At 40.8% G+C, this 21,005-nt stretch overlaps 1 protein-coding gene across 1 annotated transcript in view; it reads left to right on the top strand.

Moving 5' to 3' along the window:
• The window catches only part of ppil2 (peptidylprolyl isomerase (cyclophilin)-like 2), a 39,690-nt gene extending 28,081 nt beyond the window's left edge, over positions 1-11,609 (top strand). The window contains exons 15-20 of the mRNA XM_080432751.1: positions 1,637-1,754; positions 2,134-2,190; positions 7,030-7,102; positions 8,241-8,303; positions 9,400-9,542; positions 10,517-11,609. Coding sequence (XP_080288877.1) covers positions 1,637-1,754; positions 2,134-2,190; positions 7,030-7,102; positions 8,241-8,303; positions 9,400-9,542; positions 10,517-10,616 — 554 coding nt within the window. The 3' untranslated portion in view covers positions 10,617-11,609. The remainder of the gene's footprint in view (positions 1-1,636; positions 1,755-2,133; positions 2,191-7,029; positions 7,103-8,240; positions 8,304-9,399; positions 9,543-10,516) is intronic.
• Positions 11,610-21,005: the final 9,396 nt, after the last annotated feature.

Raw genomic sequence — 21,005 nt, 5'->3', positions numbered from 1 at the left:
TAACCAGAGAGAGAATTGTGTGCATTGTACAAGTGATAATCCCTACGGTAATGGTTTCCGGGAATGTTTTCAAGCTCTTGTGTTCTGATGGCTCATAGGTACACTGCTCTCTTATCGCTATTTTGCCCCTCTCTGTTATTTTGCCTCATACGCCCTCCCCCTTTTAAACATCTGTTTAATGAACATTTTACTTTTTACAAAGACAATCATAAAACAGCAAGTTCTACACAAGAATCAACAGATACAAAATAAAAGCCCACGAAACAATGAAAGAAAAAGACAAAAAGTGATGGCAGTGACACATTCAAGAGCTAACGTAAAGGAGAATAATACACATCAAGCAAGCTAGCAGATATTGATCAGTGACATTTAAGGCAACATGGTGGGGTTTCTGCTCAAACTGTAAATCCTTATAAAATGTCTCACCTGAAGAAATGTGCAGCAGGGAGCTGAAACTATGTTGCAGTCAGATGCTGAAAAGATGCAAGCTGGTCAACTGCCCCTTGTCCGTCTACAAATCCGTTCTAATTCATACAGTATACTATACAGATAGGTAAATGGAGCGTTTACTATAGATCGCCTTTATCCAAAGCACTTTAAAAGGTGCATTACATTCACTTATTCACACACACAGCGGAGGCAACCATACAAGGCACCAACCTGCTCATCAGCAGCAGTTAAGGGTTTGGTGTCTTGCTCAAGGACACTTTGATACTAATGCAGGTAGAGCCGGGGCTAGAACCGGGAACCTTCCGATTTTGATCTTCTGAGCCCCATCAGTCACAGATGATAGGTATCAAGGCGATGCTTTGTTCTGACAATTAAGTATTCCCTGTCATCCTTTTTTAATGAGCGATTCAAAGTCCCTGTCATCCTTTTAATGAGCAAGTCTCATTCAAAGTCTTTAAGAAAACACTAATAGCTATAGTTGTATATTCTCATTCTCAAGATTGTTTGTGTTTTATACCCAGTTAAGCTTAAGTTAAGGTTCTACTTTTGACATTTTGACTGTTAAATAAAAAGAAGTTAAATAAGCTTCAGTGGAAATTAAGCTTTGACTGATGAATTGCATTACTGTTGAACAAGATAAGGGCCCAGAAAGTGACCTTATATGAAGACCGTGAACCAGCCACCATAACTCCACCGTCTAACATCCAGTCATACTGATGCAAAATGTCAACCAGTTGATAAATTATGCAGAAATGTCACCGGGGGAAGTGTATGGCTGCACACAGCCCATAAAGGGTAGACAGGCTGGCAGTATGCAATGTCTATACATGCGCAGACACGCAAAAGTCTGCATGCAGCTGGCAGAACCCGGGGCAGTGAAACAGACCTCTCTACCCGTTGAGAGCTAAATAAGCTGACAGGATGGATTTGGCCCGAGTGCAGGTTGTTGCACTTATGTTGGAATTGTCCGATTCAGTAGCAGTTAACCAACTCTCACGATCAGTTAAATGCTATTGAATAAGAGCGTCTGAGACACAAAAATGTTTAGATTTCTGAGGAGTATTAAAGGGGTCACCCTGTGGGGTGGTATTTTCTAAAATTCTCATCTTTGTCCATCACTCTTTTCTTTGTCACATCCCGCTATCTCTGTACATGCCTTCCTCTCTCTCTCTCTCCAAATCTTCAGGTGGGGAGTCATTCTGGGGGAAGCCTTTTAAAGACGAGTTCCGGCCCAACCTGTCCCACACAGGTCGGGGGGTCCTCAGCATGGCCAACTCTGGCCCGAACACCAACAAGTCCCAATTGTAAGAGATGTGAATAATAATTAATCAGGATTATTATACATTTTGTATATGTTACGTTTGTATGCGTTTTGTATTACGAGGGTTCTTCCCACTAGAGGCTCTCTATTAGTTTGTCGCACAACAAAAGAGGAATTTTCAACTGAAAATGTAAAACTCTGCATTTCTGCAGTACAACATGGTCCTTTTGAGTATGTATAAATTAGCCTTAAGCCTTGGCTTTGTTCAGGAAATGAGTGCTTTTGCTGGCACTGTTCTTGTAATGAGTGATAGTCCACCACCTGGAAGCATGAGTATAGAAAATGCATACCTCAGGTATATTTGATTGTCTCGTGTTCTAACAAAGTGGGTTTTCTTTGTCTTTTTCTTTTTTTTCTCTCAGCTTCATAACATTCCGATCATGCCCCTACCTTGACAGGAAGCACACTATATTTGGAAGGTACGTCTCCTTTTCCTCTGAGTAGCGAGCGTGAGAATACGTGCCGGCCTAACCCATTTAGACTGGGAAAGTATCTGTGTCATTTTATATTTCTTTGGCTATTCAAAAATAGCAGATCTACAAGCTCATAGCACGGCACCGATATAACAAGCGCTGTGAGCTTGTAGATCTGCTATTTTTTTAAAATCGTGAAAATGTGTGCAAATCTTTGAATACATTTCTTAAAGCGAACATTTGTCAAATATTGTGTTCCAGGGACCTCCAGAAGCAAAGATTTTAGTTAAAAATGTTGTTTCAAAAGAATATATGTATTCAAAGATTTGCACAAATGTTCAAGATCTACAAGCTCAGTGCCGCGCTATGAGCTTGTATATCTGCTATTTTTGAATAGCCAAAAGTATAAAATAACGCTTATAGCTAAAGAATCTAAAATGACACTGTATGCGTTTCCGGTCTTAACACATTAACCGCCAAGACCGTAGTCCTACGGGCCGTTAAATCCAACTGTTAAGCGCCGAGACCGTAGCCCTACGGGCTGCGGTCTTTTCGCGCATGCGCGGTCCGGGTGCACTTTCGGAATTTTTTTTAACCACTTCCGTTTCCGGTTTGATGACAGGAAATAGAATTATTTGGGATCCGGTTTTCACGATCACGCCCGCTCCCATTCTACAGACGAAACTGAAACTCAATTCTCTTCCTGTAGTTTTTTCTCCTCGCATTTCACTGTTTAACGTAATCCGCTCTAACTCAAACATGGATGCCCCGTTTGACACGTGGTTTTCACTGGGAGATACAGGGAGATCTCGCGGATGTAAACAGACCGTGTAGCGCTCAATCTTAAGGATTTTAACAAGATCTATGGCGACATGAAAAAAACAACAAAAACACCTTGGCACTGGTGAGTACATTATGAGATTAGCCCTTGGCAGTGGATGTGTTAATGGGTTCATATAATGTAACCACTATTGCTTAATTACAATATATTGGGGAGAAGCGGTGTTGTCCAGATAGCGGTCTGGTGAATCTGATTGCTTTGGAAAAGCAGGCCACGACAAACACCTTCATGCTTTGACATTTGAAATAATCACTTGTTTTTTTGCACTCCGTTTGCTAAGTCACATGGCCATTTGGCACGCACCCGTTCTCAAAGGTGTCATTTACTTGTTATATGGGGTCCCCAGTTGTGACACAGGGCATAAACCCAGATGCCTGAACAATTAGGTTATTGGAACATTTGGTCTCATTTATGTGGGCCAAAGCAGTGGGAAGTTTAGTAGACTATTAAACTGTAAGTCTGGGCTCTGTTTTCAATGTGATCGGTGTAGTTTTCACTTTGTAGGTAACTGGTCATGGAGAAATCTTTGGTTATTGGTTACAGATGGCTTTCATTTAGCAGCATAACTGTGTCCTGTTGCTGCCTAAAACGTTGCCTAGGGGTTTCATAATCATGGTATTTTAGTTGACCATTAATTGTCCTGCAAATAAATGCAAATTGTGTTTTTGCCATTGAACATTTGAATGTATAAAATGTCAGTTTATCTTTCAGTCTTTGTAAACAAAAACTGCACGGAGCAGATATGACAAATAACTTGAATGACTGACAATGACCGATATTAACACATTCACTGCCAGGGGTTTTCTAAAACAGGCTGTAGCTTCTGCAAGCATTTTTAAGCATTCTGACTAATCTTTCAAGAACCACAGAATAGTCACTTCAGTATGATCGATCCCCTGATGGTTGCTAATCACGGACGGTTTCACTGTGCTTCCGTGAAAAAAAATGTCATCGCGACCTCCCGTTTGCTTGTTATACCCAGTTGAAAATAGCATGTTTCGCCAAAAATACATAGTAAAACATATGTATGAGATATGAGATACAGAATATTTCCCAAATACTTTAACCAGGAAGTGAATGGAGCAGTAAATATTTGGATCGCGCTATCTCCTGGTTCTGTGTGAAAAACGAAACACATTTCATAATTTTGTTCTTTAAAATCGTAACGCACTGTGAGCTTGTAGATCTGCTATTACCGCTGGTTTTGAAAATGTTGAACATTGAACATGAAAATGATCTTGCCAATAATTGCATTAGGAGATTATGTAATAAATGTGACGGGCCTAACATTGATTGCTCTTTGCAAATTGGTATTCTTTTGAGGATTCTGACAGTGTTTGGGCTACTTAAAAGTCCTGTTTTAACAGCTATTCCAGTTATTCCAAACCATACTAATCTAGGCCCTCTGGCTAAATGACAGGTGGTAGCACTTCTCAGACCCTCTTGAGAATTGTGCAAGACCTCTCCAGAGAAGTACGTTTCTCAAAATGTGAATATGAACTGGTCCTTCATGTCATTGGTTCTCAAAGTGGGGTCCGTGGACCCCCAGGGGTCCTTGAGGGAGTTCCAGGGGGTCCCCAGCTAAATGATAGATTAGGCACCAAATGGACCCTAATGGGTCTGTAACTCTGAGAGTGTACAAATGGAACCAAATGGACCCTAACGGGTCCATTTGGTTCCATTTGTACACTCTCAGAGTTAAATTGACATAGATTTTACAATATAAATTGCGGTCCAAGTGATAGAAATGCCATTAAATGGGGGTCTGTAGCCCTAATGCATGTCAAACTGGGGGTCCTTGAAATTAAAATGGTTGAGAATCACTGCTAGAGCCGTAAAAAAATCTTCTCTTATGGGGGTCCCTGGCATATCTTTTGAAATGGGGGTCCGTGGGCTAATAAGTGTCAATTTGGGGGTCCTTGACAAGTTTGAGAACCACTGCTTCATGTGACATTGCCTTCTTCAAAATACTAATTTTAATAATAATAATGATGAATTGCATTTATATGGCGCTTTTCTAAGTACTCAAACTTACTCAGAGCGCTTTACAATGGTTCATTCATTCATACAGGGGGGGGCATTGGGAGGTGGAGCGGCGAACAGTCGACGCCAGCGTCCCCACTTTTCCCACATTCACACACCAATGGTGGCAAGCTAGCGCCGACCGAATCATTGGAGGCAATGTAGGGTTCAGTGTCTTGCCCAAGGACACTTCGACATGTGGACAGGAGGAGTTGGGATTCGAACCGCCGACCCACGGATCAATGGACGACCTGCTCTACCTCCTGAGCCACAATGTAGTTATTTAGTCACAAGCTCTTGTTAATCATTGGTTCAATATTTATAAAAACCCATAGACAACACAGCAGATCTACAAGCTCATTGGCATTGCGACGCGCTGTGAGCTTGTAGATCGGCTATTTTTGCCACTTTTGTGTGACACTATAGCATGAGGATGGCATTTATTTACGAAAAAAACATTAGTTGAAAATGTAAATATGTCCTCATATTCTCTGTTGCTCTGAACAACAACGTTGTTATTGCAGGCTATATTAGTTGGCATAGCAAATGGCAGGACATCCCATGCATGTTGGAAACGCATCAAGTCAATTAGGTTAATTTACACACACACACACACACACACACACACACAGAAATATTGTTTTTTTAAACCACCTACATGTATATTCTTAATGCATTTTTTAAGGAAACCTTTCCCTTTTGTTATAGATCTATTAGATCTATAAGATGTTTTAGACTAAAACATCTTGTTGTGACAGTAAGCAGCTCACACACTTGAGGTCCTATTTGTTTGAGGGAAATCAACTGCCCTCGTTCTACCATGCAGTTCATACCCCCCCCCCCCCCCCCCCCCAAGCCCAAACAACAAGCAGAGATTGCTACACGTGGCAACGGGTCACATGTGCAAAGAGCAGCACCCCCCCCTCCCTCCCCTAGCAAGTGGGTGTACAGACAAGACATACCGTATATATACAAAGTAAAATCCTCAGTGTTACTTTAACTCAGAGTGTACAACATGTACACTCTCTGACTTACAAATGGATAAATGATCACTGCAGATTTTACTGTGTACACACACACACACACACACACACACTGTAGTTCTGATCACGGGGTAACGGTGGGCTCCGAGGGAACGGCTGGATAGAAACATTTCAGTCAAGAAATTTGACAAGTTGTTAAACCTGCTCTTCACCATGGCAGCCAATAAGCCATCAAAACCCCCCTCCTGCCCCCCTCGGCCGTTAACATTTGACACCAACTCTATATCTTCAGGAGTTGTTTGCTGGGCCTCCCATCAAGGCCTGTGCGCTATTTGCTTTTAGCAGTCATCTTTAGTCCCGTCTGCCCACAGGAATATATACTGAAGTTGCCTGAGTAAATAGTGCACCAGTCAGTGAATACACAACAAATTGCTCATTTTGAATTGGTGCTGAAAATTATGACACATTCCTTGTTAATTAAAGAAAGGTAAAGGTCTGCTGTCCTGTGCTTCATTAATCAAACAAACAACGTTTCACGCCGGGAACGATAATTATCTTTTTTTTACAGTATGTGTTTTTGGTCCAGCACCATTATATCAAGATTTGTTGAGATGTGCAGAATAGATTCTATCCCTTTTCATCTACTGGCAAATTGGTACTTACCAATAAAGGCTTATTGCTCATGAATATAAAACAAAAAACAACAACAATTCACAGTAATTGAATGCAACACGCCTTCAACAGGCAATTTTGTTGACTTGCTTTTGAAGGGCTCATACACGCCATTTCTAATAACATGCATTAAAGCAGATTATACCAGCATGCCCTAATGGGTAGACATGATTGTCGAGACAAAATAGCTTCTGTCGGATCTTGATTCATGGAGATTAAAGCTAAGGGAGGCTTTATCAGACACCCAGGTCATTTTGCTATCAGACGTCTAGACGACAAGTCATCTTGATAGAGTGAGAGTTTGTCATCTGTTTCTCTCTTGTGCAGGGTCGTAGGTGGATTTGAGACGATCACAGCTCTGGAGAATGTGGAGGCTGATGTGAAAACTGACAAACCCAAGGTATGAAATAATGCTACTTATGGTCCGGGCAAGATATTATATTGCGTGTAACTACTTGAAACCTAGCGTCCCTATTCTGAGGTGAACATATGCCCAAAGTAGCAAATCTACAAGCTCACAACGTGTTGCAACACAATATTTTATCATATATTTCAGCTAAGAGATTTGGTCTAAGGGGAAAATGGAGTGGACAGAGGACAGAGAGGGTTTTAAGTGGCTAAAGCTTTATATTTTACAACAGAACAACGCAGGCTTTTTGTTTTGTTTATTTCAGTCACTAGAGACCATTTCTAATATTGCTTTTAATTAGTGAGAGTGGATTTGCATCGTAGTGGTGTTGTGGCAAAACTCTCTGAAAACAAGAGACTTCATAACTGATGACACAAGTGTCATTTTCCAAGTGTTGAATCTTCACTGTCGATATCTAATGGAAATACCAGGTCCGACCTCACAAACATTTTCTAAATGTAAAAACTAAGAAAGAACAGGCTCCTGCATTATGTTATGAAATTGCTATTGTCTTTATTTTTCAATTAGGAATAATATTTCCAATGAAAAAATTTAAATCATCTATTTGAATTCTACAATATTTGCAAGGATACCAACTAACATCTCCCAAGTAAAACAATAGAAATGCATTGAGGATTGGCTGGCTCTCATAACTTCATCATGGGTGGATACAGGATGTTTTTTTCCTCCCATGAGGTTTTGCGAATCTGATCCTGGTACTTTGTCCCGATTGCTGCACCTGCATCTGCTGTTCTCATAAAACTGACCTGTTAAAATTGGAGCGTTACTGTGTGAACCTCAAGATCTATCCTCCACCACAGACAGAGTTTTTTTACCCGCTTTTTTTCTCCCCTTTGTGCTCAGAGAACACAATTTAAAACACTTTCTTTTGATCTGAGAGCACGCGTCTCCTCGAAGACACGTGAGGCCGCCAGTCCACTTCTTTTCACCTGACAGTGAGGAGTTTTACCAGTTTGACCAACCTGTAGGAATTGCTAGTGCAGCGACAGAGAATCTGGTTTACCCACCCTCGAACATGGACAGTTGTGTTCTATTTGTACTCTATTGTTGATTAAGGACGATAATGACGATAACTAACTGTCTAACTCTCTGATTATTTGATCCATAGTCAGAACTTAAGATCCTGAGTGCCACCGTGTTTGTGGACCCTTATGAAGAAGCTGATGCCCAGGTTTGTGTCTGCATCTCTGAATGTAGAAAATTACTGGGAGCCTGGATCATAATTATGATGCCGTAATTCTATATCCACACAGAACATAAACAGCAGGCTTTCAGTTTACTAATACATTGTGTGCCACATGTGTATCACTTGATCACATGTATACTGTATACTTAATTTATATTCTGATGTACGACAGTGTCCTGAACAGAAAATAGGAGATCTACAAGCATGCTCTATTTTCACCTGTCTATTTTAGATTTTAGCTACACAGTATATATATATATATATATATATATATATAGCAACACAAGTTTTCAGAAAACTCAGGATTTGAACAGTGGTTTAGAACAGATATACAAGCTCACAGCGCTTCACTTTGTGCCGCACTGCGAGCTTGTACATCTGCTATTTTTGAATAGCGCTGAAAAGTTGAGAATATTGAAACTTTTATTCGAGTCTATTACTGCTTGAAAAAGGCGACGCACAGCGCAAGGGAGGACCGCACGGCAGGTGCATCGTACCATAGGAAAACAATGTGTTTGCTGGCGATATGTTTTCCAGCTACACGTCTCTGTGTGATCGTCCCCTCTGGCTTGATGTTAGCTTTGCTCATGTTCCGCTTTAGGGCTGGGTGATATGACTTCAAATCAATACCACCATTATTTCAAACTTTTGGCTCGATTATGAGTAATGAACAATTATTTAAAAGTAGATAGATGCGTATACTGAAAATAGCCGATCTACAAGCTCCCAACGTGTCACAATACAACGAGCTTGTAGATCGGCTATTTTCATTATTTTTGTATGCTACCATTATACAACAACGTATAATACAGGGTTAAGTTGTTAATCAGATTTAGTGGATTATAAAAAATCTATTTGAATTATTTGCGTCGATTCGTTAGTATATAATATATAAGGGTTATGATAATATTCCCCCCCCTGCTTCTCAATGATTCGGTTAACCTACATGAACAAGATTGAGTAGTTTATTGGTTCTAAATGTCGGTTTTGATATATTTTCAGTTAATTGCCCAGCCCTATAATGCATACACGCGGTTACGTGCTATTGGGAAATTGCATTTTGTCCTTGTGTGTGTTTCAGATCGCAGCCGAACGAGAACAGGAGATTCAGAAGCAGAAGGAGGAGAGAGAGCAGGCGAATGCTGCCCAGAACAAAGCCAAAGAAGGCCAGGCCCCGAAGACCTTTAAAGAAGGTGTTGGGAAATACATCAACCCTGCAACAACGTAAAAAACACACACACACACACACACACACACACACACACACACACACACACACACACACACACACACACACACTACAAACTCAACTCTCCTTTATTTTGCTTTTACGGTAACGCAACTAAAAATGTCCTGCTGCGTGCCCTAGGCAGTACCCAGGGGCCTCATTTATAAAAGTTGTATATGCACGAAACGAGCCTTGAGAGAAACGTACTAGTTTATAAGCAGAAACTGATTATAAAAAAGAGTAAATATGCTTACCTCAGCGCAAACTAAATGGCTTGCATATGCATAATCGGAAGTTAGTTAATGAAATAATCTGTATAATATTCTTTCAGACTGTGCACTTGCAGATATGTCCATGTACCTACAGTATGAGCTACTTAGTAGACAACTGTGGTTGATGAGAATTTATCGTCTTCGCTGCTTTGTTCCTCTCGCAGGTTCCCTTTGCTGACAGTAAAAAATACATTTGGGGCACTTATGCAACACAACACAATACTTTTTGTTTTGGGGGGGTCCAAGTTTATCAATTTAAATAAATTGCGAACTAGAATGTAACATTACTGTATTCTGGCACAATTCGTACTACTTCTTTTTTGGCTCCAATTTTCCCCGCTAGCTGAAACAGGAACATTACATATTTCGGAAATGGATCCAAAAGGTGCAGGAACATGCCAGTCTGTCTGCACACGGCAGTTAATGTTGAGCATAATTTTTTTTTGAACAGGCCATCAAACCTGGTCATTGTTCCAATGTGTATTTCACGGATAAATACAGTATACTGTACACAGTAAAATCGTTAATTTATCCATTTGTAACAAATTTAACCAATTGGACCCATAAGTGTCCATTTAACCCTAAGGGTCCATTTGATTTCATTTGTATGCCCTGTAACGATCCAATTAGTTATATTTGTCTACTCCCAGAGCTTAATTTTACAGTCTATTCACTTGTTTCTTATTGTTTCCATACAGAAAGCGCCCAGCTACTCAGGAGGAAAGTGGACCTTCTACCAGCGGAGTGGTCGCCAAGAAGGCCAAAGCCAAAACTAACTTTGACTTCAGCTCCTGGTAGAGCCAGACACTTTCAACTCCCACCATTTTGTCTTTTGAAAATCGTTTTTTTTTTTACTGGCTTACTTTGGGTAGACTAAAATCCTGAGTCTTAATTTAACTCTGTGAGTGTACAAATGTAACCAAATGGACGCCCTAAGTATCCATTTGCTTACATTTGTACACTCTCAAAGATACAAATGGATTAACACCAAGGATTCTATTGTTATGATGTTTTTTGTATGTATATCAACAGTGTTGACTCTCTATTGGGTTGTTTTGGTCTTGTGATGATATAATAAATTCAAAAATCAGTTTTTCAAAAATGAAATGAAAATTACATTTTCTTCAGTTATGTAATGCAGATGATGATATTGTACACTTTTTACAAGGGAGACAAGAAGAGACTTATCTTGTAGCATCTTTATCAAGGTAAAACATTAAGCAGAGATATATTAATTCAATTTAATATATATATGCTACGGCGCTAACCTGGACTTCTCCCGCTCTTTCGAGATAGAATCCCTGCTTGTGCTTATGAGCTTCTGGCAGTACCACTTGTCAACCAGTAGATGTCCTATCCGACACCAGGATCAACATTTCGCAATGGAATTGTTTGATTGATTAATAAAAAAAAAGAATAAAGTTGTTATCAAAAGCAGAGGCGTGGATCACCACCATCAAATTGAACCCTGAGAAGATCTGTAAACAATGGCAGTAAACAACGACATCCTCCAAATTAAAGCCAGCGAAGTATGTTTCCCTAAAATGTATTTGCCAATTATCCCCACTGTGTTAGCCAGTAAAGTAGCACAAAAGAAAGAATTCACTGCATGGCCCATTTATACTCAACCCTTAACAAACAACTTCAGTCTGTGGTTCTTCAGAGCATCAGGAGGAACATTTGAGCTGGGAATTTGATGATTATTTGGTCGTTACTTTTAGACAGTGTTATGGTTTAAGAAGCAAATCAATGCAACACAAAATCTCTTTCTTTTATGGGGTGGATGGTGGTTTGTAATAGAAAATCACAGAACTCTGTGCAATTAGGTCTTACATTCTGGGTAATACTTGCTATTATGCCCATGTCTATAATACCTATAATATCATCTAGGAAAATACATTTCCTCAGGGGAAGGAGGTAACCCATGACTTCTCTCCTACGCCACCTCAGAAAGGACAGAGGGTTCATTTGAGTTACATCAGAGCTCTAGCTTTTAAATCTAAAACATTTATGATGTTACACAGTCCAGAGAGACAGAGAGGTTGAAGTAAGTCACAGGAACTCACTACTATACACAGCTTACATTGAGCCTTTTGAGGAGTATGTGTAATGCAGCTAACTGCATGGAATAAAGATTATTGGTACAGTAAATCAGCATTCATAAAACACTGTTCAATATAGAGCCTTATTTTTGACTGGAGAGACCTGGCTAAATGTAGTTCTTGTCAAATCCAGGGCAACAAACTAGATACATGGATGTACGTCGTTGCTGTCAGGGTGGAAACCTTGTTTGTCCAAAACCTTTCGTTTTTATTATTCTAAAAATATTTAAAAATTGTGAAAGTATCTACATCTACAAGCTCACAACACGCCGTGACCTTGTAGATCGGCAATTTTCACTACTTTTGTGTGACACTTGTATTCATTTAAAAAAGTTGAAATATGAAATATTTCTTTTCTCTTTTTTGCCCCTTTTTTTTCTCCCCAATTTAGTCATCGTGCCAATTAGTTCCTTCCCAAACACATTTCTGTATCACTGCTGTTGTATCCTACTGGCTCACCTGCCAGTGAGGAGCCCCCACCGGGAGGACGTAGAGCCTTACATCCTACTCCTCCCGCCCTACACTCCCTGCTGACAGTTGCCGCCCCCCCAGACCGTAGGGGTACGTGCAGTAACAAACATCACCCTTCCCTTCCCTCCCCCAACACGGCCCAATTGTGTTAGTATGCTTGACAAAGCCGGATGCACCACTGTGGATTTGAACCTCTAGACTCCACAGTGGTGGGCAGGTACTTGACCACTGTGCCACTCCAAGAGAGTGATAACCCAGCACCACAGAGCTCATTCTGGCTTGGAGTTTGAAACAAGACAAATTCAGATTTTAGACCCTCCAGAAAAACGCAGTTATGCGATCGCATAATTTACCGCATAATCAGGCAAATGGCGCATAATTATGCGGGGGTCCTTTTTTTCTTCAAAAAGGGCGCATCACATGGCATCGCATAATATGCGCATAGCATCGTATAGCATCGCATAATATGCACATTGCATCGCATAATATGCTAAATATGCGGTGCATATTTTAGCCCACATAAGTCTTAAGATTTGTTCTTTTTGATTGATTGATTGATTGAAATTTTTATTAGGCAAAAGAATGTAAAACAACAGTTACATTTATAATACTTTTGTCTAAAAGGTCCGACCAAAAAAGTCCTTGCGGTCTTGTTTCCGTTGGGGTCCTTGGATTAATTTCATAGACATATATAATGGCAACCAAACAGTTCAAATCAACATAAAAAACAGAGAAAAAATACCACTATGGAGGCTGGAAGGCGAGGGATTCTGTTTTCACTCCTGTGAGTCCGTCCGTCCGTCCATTTTCAGTTGGGGGCCCGTGGCTAAATATAAATTTGGGGGTCCTTGACATGAAAAGGTTTGAGAACCACTGTGCTAAAGTAACATGTATTGTTTTCTAGTCTGTTTTCCACCGTTGTAATGTAGTTACCTTTACTTCTGAAAGAAAGCTCCGACTGTAAACAGTCTTCATGCCTCTTTTGAGTTGCTAGGCAACAAAGCAGTATCTGGTTTTGTGCATGAACGTGTATAGCCTACATTCAGACACCGTAATGGCTTTCCATGAGAATTGTGAAAGGGTTTGACATAGACAATGGCACGCTTCAAAGTATGCTGTACAGACTGCTACAGTATCTTGTTTTTCTTTGTTAAAGAACTAAAAGAAAGAAGGATTTCCGTGGTAGTTTGCCAGGGCCCTCCCACACTCTGCATTTGATCCATTTTGGCATGGCAGAACTCTAAACAAATGGTTACTCTCTGGCAAAAACCCTGCTTGTTATGTCTTTTCGTAATTTAATGCCTTACTTCATCATACAAGCTTGTCTGTCGCACAAAAGTAGTGAACATAGCAGATCTACTAGATCACAATTTACAATTTACAAACATAAAAAAGATGGAGATATAAGGTTTCTGCCTGACAGCAACGATATCAACCAAAACTCTTAAGTATAACAATTCCACACAGATTTGTACAGTAGCATCTTTCACCCTCTATAGCCTTCAACTCCAGAGGCTGTCCCTACCCGTACACTGTGAAATCCTCCGTGTTCATTTAACTCTGAGAGTGTACAGATGAAACCATGGTTTCATTTATACACTCTCAGAGTTAAATTAGCTCTGAGTATTTTATTGTGTACTTGAAGCAACGTCTCCTATATGCCAAACTACACCCAAATATAGGCTACTTCACATAGCAGGTCAAAGGGTTCATTTTGCATCCCATTCTGACATGCACAATTACCTGCATCCATGAGTGAGATAATGTGCAATTATTACAGGACAAATGAGTCATTTCCTGTTCATGCTTTTTTTTGCCAGCAAGAACCGATTTATAAGATGACATTGGCCTCTTGGCAAGCGACATGAAGTGGTGGACAAAGTGCTCAACCCCAGTACTTGAGTCATAATATAGATACCCCTGGTCAAATATTACTCAACTACAAGTTACTTTGTCAAATTTGTACTTGAGTTTAAGTACTCGATTACTTGCTTTTAAAAATACTCAAGTATTCAAAAGGACATGCTTTAAACAATGCAAGTATTGAAAAGTACAAGTTACATTTTCCTTTTGATATCAATGTATTGCTGTATTGAAGTTGAGACATTTACCCCCCCAAAAAAAGATTTTCCAGAAATCTGTTCATTTTTCCTTCCTAGACATGTAGTGGAGTCAAAAGTACAATATTTGCCGTGAAAATTAAGTATCCAAAAATACTCGAGTAAAGTACAGATACTGTACTAAAAATGTTTGCTCACTGTAAGTAAGTACAGCACTCAAGTAAATGTACTCCATTACCGTCCACCACTGCTACGGGGTATAAATTAGGCTCAAGTTGGTGCGTCAGCAAGCACAGTTTTTTGTTCCTCACCGACCATTTCATCTTCCATGATATCACTTACTTCCTCTCCTACTGGATCACACACCTGTCAGTCACAGGGAGCAGCCAGTGGCGCCTCTCCGGCGAACAGAGGTTGTTTGGCCAAAGGAGGAGTAGTGGCGGAGGCAGCATTGTAACCATGGCTACAGTGGATGCTGAGCGCTGCCACGTCTGTGTAGGCAGAAGTCTGGATGGCCATGACATCACTATACAGGAGGAGAGAGAAGGGAAAACAACATCTCCTCCAATGTGGACGTGCGTGTGTCTTCTGCGTGTCATCGTACTCCTGTGTCAAAGATGACGTGACCGATGATCACGCGTTCCTGGCTGACGTTTTGGGTTTGATGGAGACTTTTGGTGCATTAAGACAGTGGTTGACAAACTTTTTCATGTCAAGGACCAGTCAAATAATGAATATGTATTTGGCTGTGGACGCCCATCCAAAACGATTTGGTTCCATCCCCCCTCCCCCTTACAAGAGTGTGTTGTTAAACTGTTTAAAAAATATTTTAAAAATTGCTCCTGTTGTTCTTGATCTTTTGAAAATAGCATATCTACAAGCTCACAACACATAACATTAAAGTGTTTAAACTGATTGTGATGCTATTAAAAAAATTCGCTGGGGGACCCCCTGGACCCCCCCCCCCCCTCCACTGCATTAACAGATTGAACAACAGGAGCTGTGGGTGGTGTCCTTGTCTGCACTCATCCTGTGTGTCTAGTCCGGGAGCCAACTTGTGTTTCTGGCCAGAGAGTTGTGCTGCTACTGTTTTGGCCAGTTTGTTTGCAGCACAGAATTTATTCACACCACCCAGGTGACAGCATGGAGGGGGGGGGGGGCACTTACACTGAAACGTTGATATTTACACGTTCTTTAGTGCCTTTCTCCCTCTCTCTCTATCCATCTGTCTCTCTGTCTGTCTGTCTGTTTGTCTCTCTCTCTCTCTCTCTCTCTCTCTCTCTCTCTCTCTCTGTTTCCCTCTCTCTCTGTCTCTCTCTTTGTTTCCCTCTCTCCCTCTCTCTCTCTGTCTCTCTCTGTGTTTCCCTCTCTCTCTGTCTCTCTCTTTGTTTCCCTCTGTCTCCCCCCCTATCTCTCTGTCTCTCTCTGTTTCCCTCTCTCCCTCTCTCTCTCTCTCTCTGTCTCTCTTTGTTTCCCTCTCTCCCCATCTCTCTGTCTCTCTGTTTCCCTCTCTCTCCCCCTCTCTGTCTCTCTGTTCCCCCTCTCTCTCTCTCGCTCGCTCTCTCTCTCTGTCTCTTTCTCTGTTTCCCTCTCCCCCCCCCTCTCTCTCTCTCTCTCTCTCTCTCTCTCTCTCTCTCTCTCTCTCTCTCTCTCTCTCTCTCTCTCTCTCTCTCTCTCTCTCTCTCTCTCTCTCTCTCTCCCCCTCTCTCTCTCTCTGCGTGTGAGTCACGCTCCAGGGATAAGGGCTGGCCCCTCCTTTGGATGACATCAGAGAGCTGTAAATAGCAGCAGCATTAAAGCTTCCAGCCATGGGAGACTGCTGACAACCCTGCACTCAGGACAACCACTTCCAGCTATAAGGAAGAGCGAGGGATGAAAGGATGGACAGAGAGAGAGAGAGAGCAATAGAGGAGATATAGTGACGTGACAGATGCAACAAGAAGGAGGGGGTGGCATGGCCTCCTTTGAAAAACAAACAGGGAGACATACAAGGGATGGGGGGGGGGGGGGAATGGAAGGCAGTTATTCTTGTTTTGTTATTTTTATAAATTGATAACTAACAGGTTTTAATCATTTACAGTCCCCTTCAATGGATCTGAAATACGTGAGACGTGCCATGTATCCATGTTGATATTTCCTCAAGGGTATAGTCACAATATTTACATATTACAGTAGTTACAATATTTACATATTGTAACTACTGTTTGCCTTAGGAACACACGTGTGTTTGCACAATGCATTCATCATCCAGTGGCCTACAGCAACCTCTCCTAGTGGGACGTCTTCTTGGGTCTAAGAAGGTTAAGTGAGACCGACTTAACCGCTATATGTTTAGTAGACCGGTGTCCCCAGGGCTATATGTTTGGTGCACTGACACTCCTTTTTCCCCCTCTTTACCTTTCCCTGAACATTGAGAGCTTGTCCATCTGCTATTTTTGACAGCATTCACCACAGAATATGGACACTATAGGGTTTATGTGGTAAAAAAATAGGACCTATTGGGATTACTATATATAAACTACACAGTGTTTAACTCTTATGAGTGCACAAACGTTCCATTGGACCTGAGACACTGGATTTTTCTGTGTAGCTACCATCTAAAGATACAATAGAATTTACTGTAATCTAGTAATTGTGATGTGCTTTTTGTGTGTAATTATGAAAAAATAATGACCTTCTTGTAATGGGAAGGCCCTATCACATGTGTGTGTGTGTGTGTGTGTGTGTGTGTGTGTGTGTGTGTGTGTGCGTGTGCGTGTGCGTGTGCGTGTGCGTGTGCGTGTGCGTGTGCGTGTGCGTGTGCGTGTGTGACGTGCACATGGATCTCTCCCTGTGTAGCACTCTCTCCACCTCTATTTACCTATCTAACAACCAATTTATCAAACAAACACACGCACGCACACACACACACACACACACACACACACACACACACACACACACACACACAGACACAGACACAGCGTCTGGCTGCAGTGGTGTTCAGGGTGAAGCGAGCACATCACCTGAAGTGAACCTACTACTAGAGCTGCAGGGCGGTAACGGCACCCTGGTTTTACCTGTTTTGCTTCAAGGACCCCCAGTTTAATATGCATTAGGCGATGGACCGTCGTACCCATGTTTGATACTTTTTATATAATATATATCTGGGACCCCAATCTACACTGTAAAATCCTCAGTGTTAATTTAACTGTGAGAGTGTACAAATGGAACCAAATGGACTTACCTGTACATTTGTACACTCTCAGAGTTACAGACCTGTAAGGGGGGTTACTAACTGGACACCCTGGAACCCCCTCAAGAACCCCTGGGGGTCCCTGGACCCCACTTTGAGAACCACTGTGTTACACTTAAAAGTGTTTAACTCTGAGAGTTAACAAGTATAACATTTTTGTACACTCTGAGTTACAAATGGATAAATGAACACTGAGGATTTTACAGTGTAGGTGTACTCTGAAAAATAACAAAAACAACAACACAGACAACATCAACACAGCACTGTCTCCTGGGCTACTCCTGTCGATCTCCCCACCCCCACCCACTTATTCTCTCTCCTCTCCTGTGTAGCTCAATGGGCGGAGCGTTTCACTAACATGACATGCTGTAGGTTGGGAGATCCGATTCACATAGGGGCCCACGCTGAAATATGAATGTGATCGTGGTATTAATAGTCTGGCACTGAAAGAGGAATGACTATGCAGGGTCGATCCCGCTCTCCATTTCATTTAGCTCTCCATCTCTTTCCATCTACCCTCATCTCATTCTCATCTGTCCTCGTCTTACTGTCATCTGTCCTCATCTCATTCTCATCTGTCCTCATCTTACTGTCATCTGTCCTCATCTCACTTTCATCTATCCTCATCTCACTGTCATCTGTCCTCATCTTACTTTCATCTATCCTCATCTTACTTTCATCTATCCTCATCTCACTGTCATCTGTCCTCATCTCACTCTCATTTATCTCCATCAGTCCTCAGATGTCTCTCTTAGTACTCTTGAAGCGTTCTTTTCTATATACACCACTACACCATCACTCAGTCACTCTCAGCAGAGGTCTCTCAGTACCATTGAAGCGTTTTTGTGTGTGTTAGCCTTCAGTTAGTAAAGTTGAAATGCGTCAGCATTTAAAGCTTTAAAGCTTTCATACTTTAACCTATACACTTGATTCACAATTTAAAAATGCCACCTTACTGTGGACATGCATGATTGAGATTTTTTCTTTGAAATCATTTGCAATTTTGGAAATATTTAACTTTAAGCGCCCAATGCATTGTCAATGCGGCAATGGACATTTAGAGGGAAACTAGTACAAACTTTTGCAGGCTACTAATCCTACATACTTGCACCTAGTAACCCCATTCATACTTTAAAATGTTCATCTTACTGTGGACATGTTTGCCTGAAAACGAATCTTTGAAATGTTTCATAGTTTTAGAAATATACTCCTTTAAAAGTTCAGAAATGTATAATGGAGGTCGATGGAGGATTTTGGCACCTAAAAAACCCTCAAAAACACTTTCACCTAGTAACTCCATTCACACTTTTAAAATTCCACCTTACTGTGGACATGCATGCTTGAGATTTTTACTTTGAAATCATTTGTATTTTTGGAAATATTTAACTTTAAGCGCCCAATGCATTGTCAATGGCAATGGCCACTTAAAGGAGAAAAAAAGTTAGTAAATCCATGGGAGCCAGAATGCTCAGATGCTGGGTATCCTTTGTTAGGATTCGATCCCATGACCTTGTGGTCTGAAGTCAAGAGCTCTTCAAACTGAGCTATTCAAGCACACACATTTTTGTATATGAAATTGCATGAATGTGATGGGTCATTCCCCCAAATGAATTAAAGGCATGAACTGTCCCTTTAATGTTGTCATTTTATCAACTGGCCCCTTGCCATTTTGGTAATGTGGTAGCCTCGCGTGGCCAGACAATATCACACGACACACTGCCGAGGGCTAAAGTGCAATGCAATTTTGCAAAGGCAGATTCGTCTGGAACCAGGCTAGTAATGTGGCCCACAGGTTCAGCTATTTGAGTATCCCTGGCATGGGGGGGTGGGGACCCCATGCTTTTCTTGTTGGGGAGTGGGGACCCCAACGAATGTTCAAGAAATAAATTCACACTTGAAGACAGTGACAGTGCGTGACTTATTTTGTTAAATGCAAAGATAACCGTTTTGTTGGCTGGTCATGCTGTGTAGATTTTGTTATAAAAAAATATTTTGTTTTGAATTCGTTTCTTATTTAAGTATTTTTGGGGGGTACAGGGTTTTGTTAAAAAAAAAACATTTCTACACATTTTGAGCTTAAGGGTTATAAAGTCACCATGGATCCTTTGATTTTGTGTTGATTTTAATACTTTTTAGTGTGGATGGAATGACAATAAAGATTGCTCAAAAGAATGACACATTGGCTTATGTCATAACCCATGGCAACTGATCTCTACAGTATATCTGATTTGTTGAGCAGCAGATGCTGGTCAATGTTGTTGGTCTGCTTGACCTTAATTCCTCCTGACACCATTGATCAAATCTTAATTGACTGTCTTGGAATGGTTGGGGGCGTTAAGAACCTAGCTCTTACATCGTGACTCTAAATCAGTCCGTGGCTTTGATTTAGTAGTAGGCCAACTGTACTGTGGTGTTTCCCAAACAATGGGTCGGGACCCGTTTTGGGGTTAGGCAACCATTTTCATGGGTCACTCACTACTCAAGTAAATATCCTCTTTTTTTGTTTTTAACTGGTCATTTAAAAGATAAAACATCAGAATTTTTCAAAAGTACAAATAATTGCCAATTTACAAGCTCACAACACGTTGCATCGCAACACCTTGTGAGCTTTAAGATCTGCTATTTTCACTATTATTGAAAGTGTTCATTTATAATTAATACATTTTTATATTAATGTATAATGTATTTTTGTACGTTTGCGTCCCAGGGAGACACCAAATTACTCTTTTGGGTCTCTAGACTCTAGAGCTAAAAAGTCTGAGAACCACTGTACTGTATATCGTTGCCGTCGACCAGAAGTATCTCCATATTCTAACTTTTTGTGTTCTTTTCGTAAATTAAATGATCATACTACAGCCAGCTCAAAACGCGTCACGAAGCGTTTTTGAATTTCAATCCTGAAAAGTAACAGTTTTGGACATGATGTTTCAGCCTGACAGAGACGATGTCCTCATGGCTAAGGTGAAATACAATCCACAACTAAATGCCATTGAAAATTTATTGTGATATCCGATAGTTTACATTAAAGTGAAAACAGACATATGTGACATGATTCTTTTTACTAAGACAGAATGCAAAGCAATGTTGTCAAATAAAAAGCATATATTTTTGCTTTGAATTAAGGAAAAAAAAAAAAAAAAAAACAGGCACAATATATAGCCAATATAAATACAACATGCTTTAGACCGTATACTGTAATTCAACAGTCCTAAGAAAAAGAACTTGCGGTACAGTACAGTTTTTCCTTTGTATACCCATCTTGCCTTTGATCAATGTCCTTTCAGTGACATTTGTTTTTTGATTAACAGAGCTCAAAAAG

Source organism: Gymnoscopelus braueri (genome assembly GCF_963280865.1).
Source record: "Gymnoscopelus braueri genome assembly, chromosome: 7".
In the NCBI taxonomy this organism is placed as follows: Eukaryota; Metazoa; Chordata; class Actinopteri; order Myctophiformes; family Myctophidae; genus Gymnoscopelus; species Gymnoscopelus braueri.
This window is presented reverse-complemented; position numbering and strand designations above follow the sequence as displayed.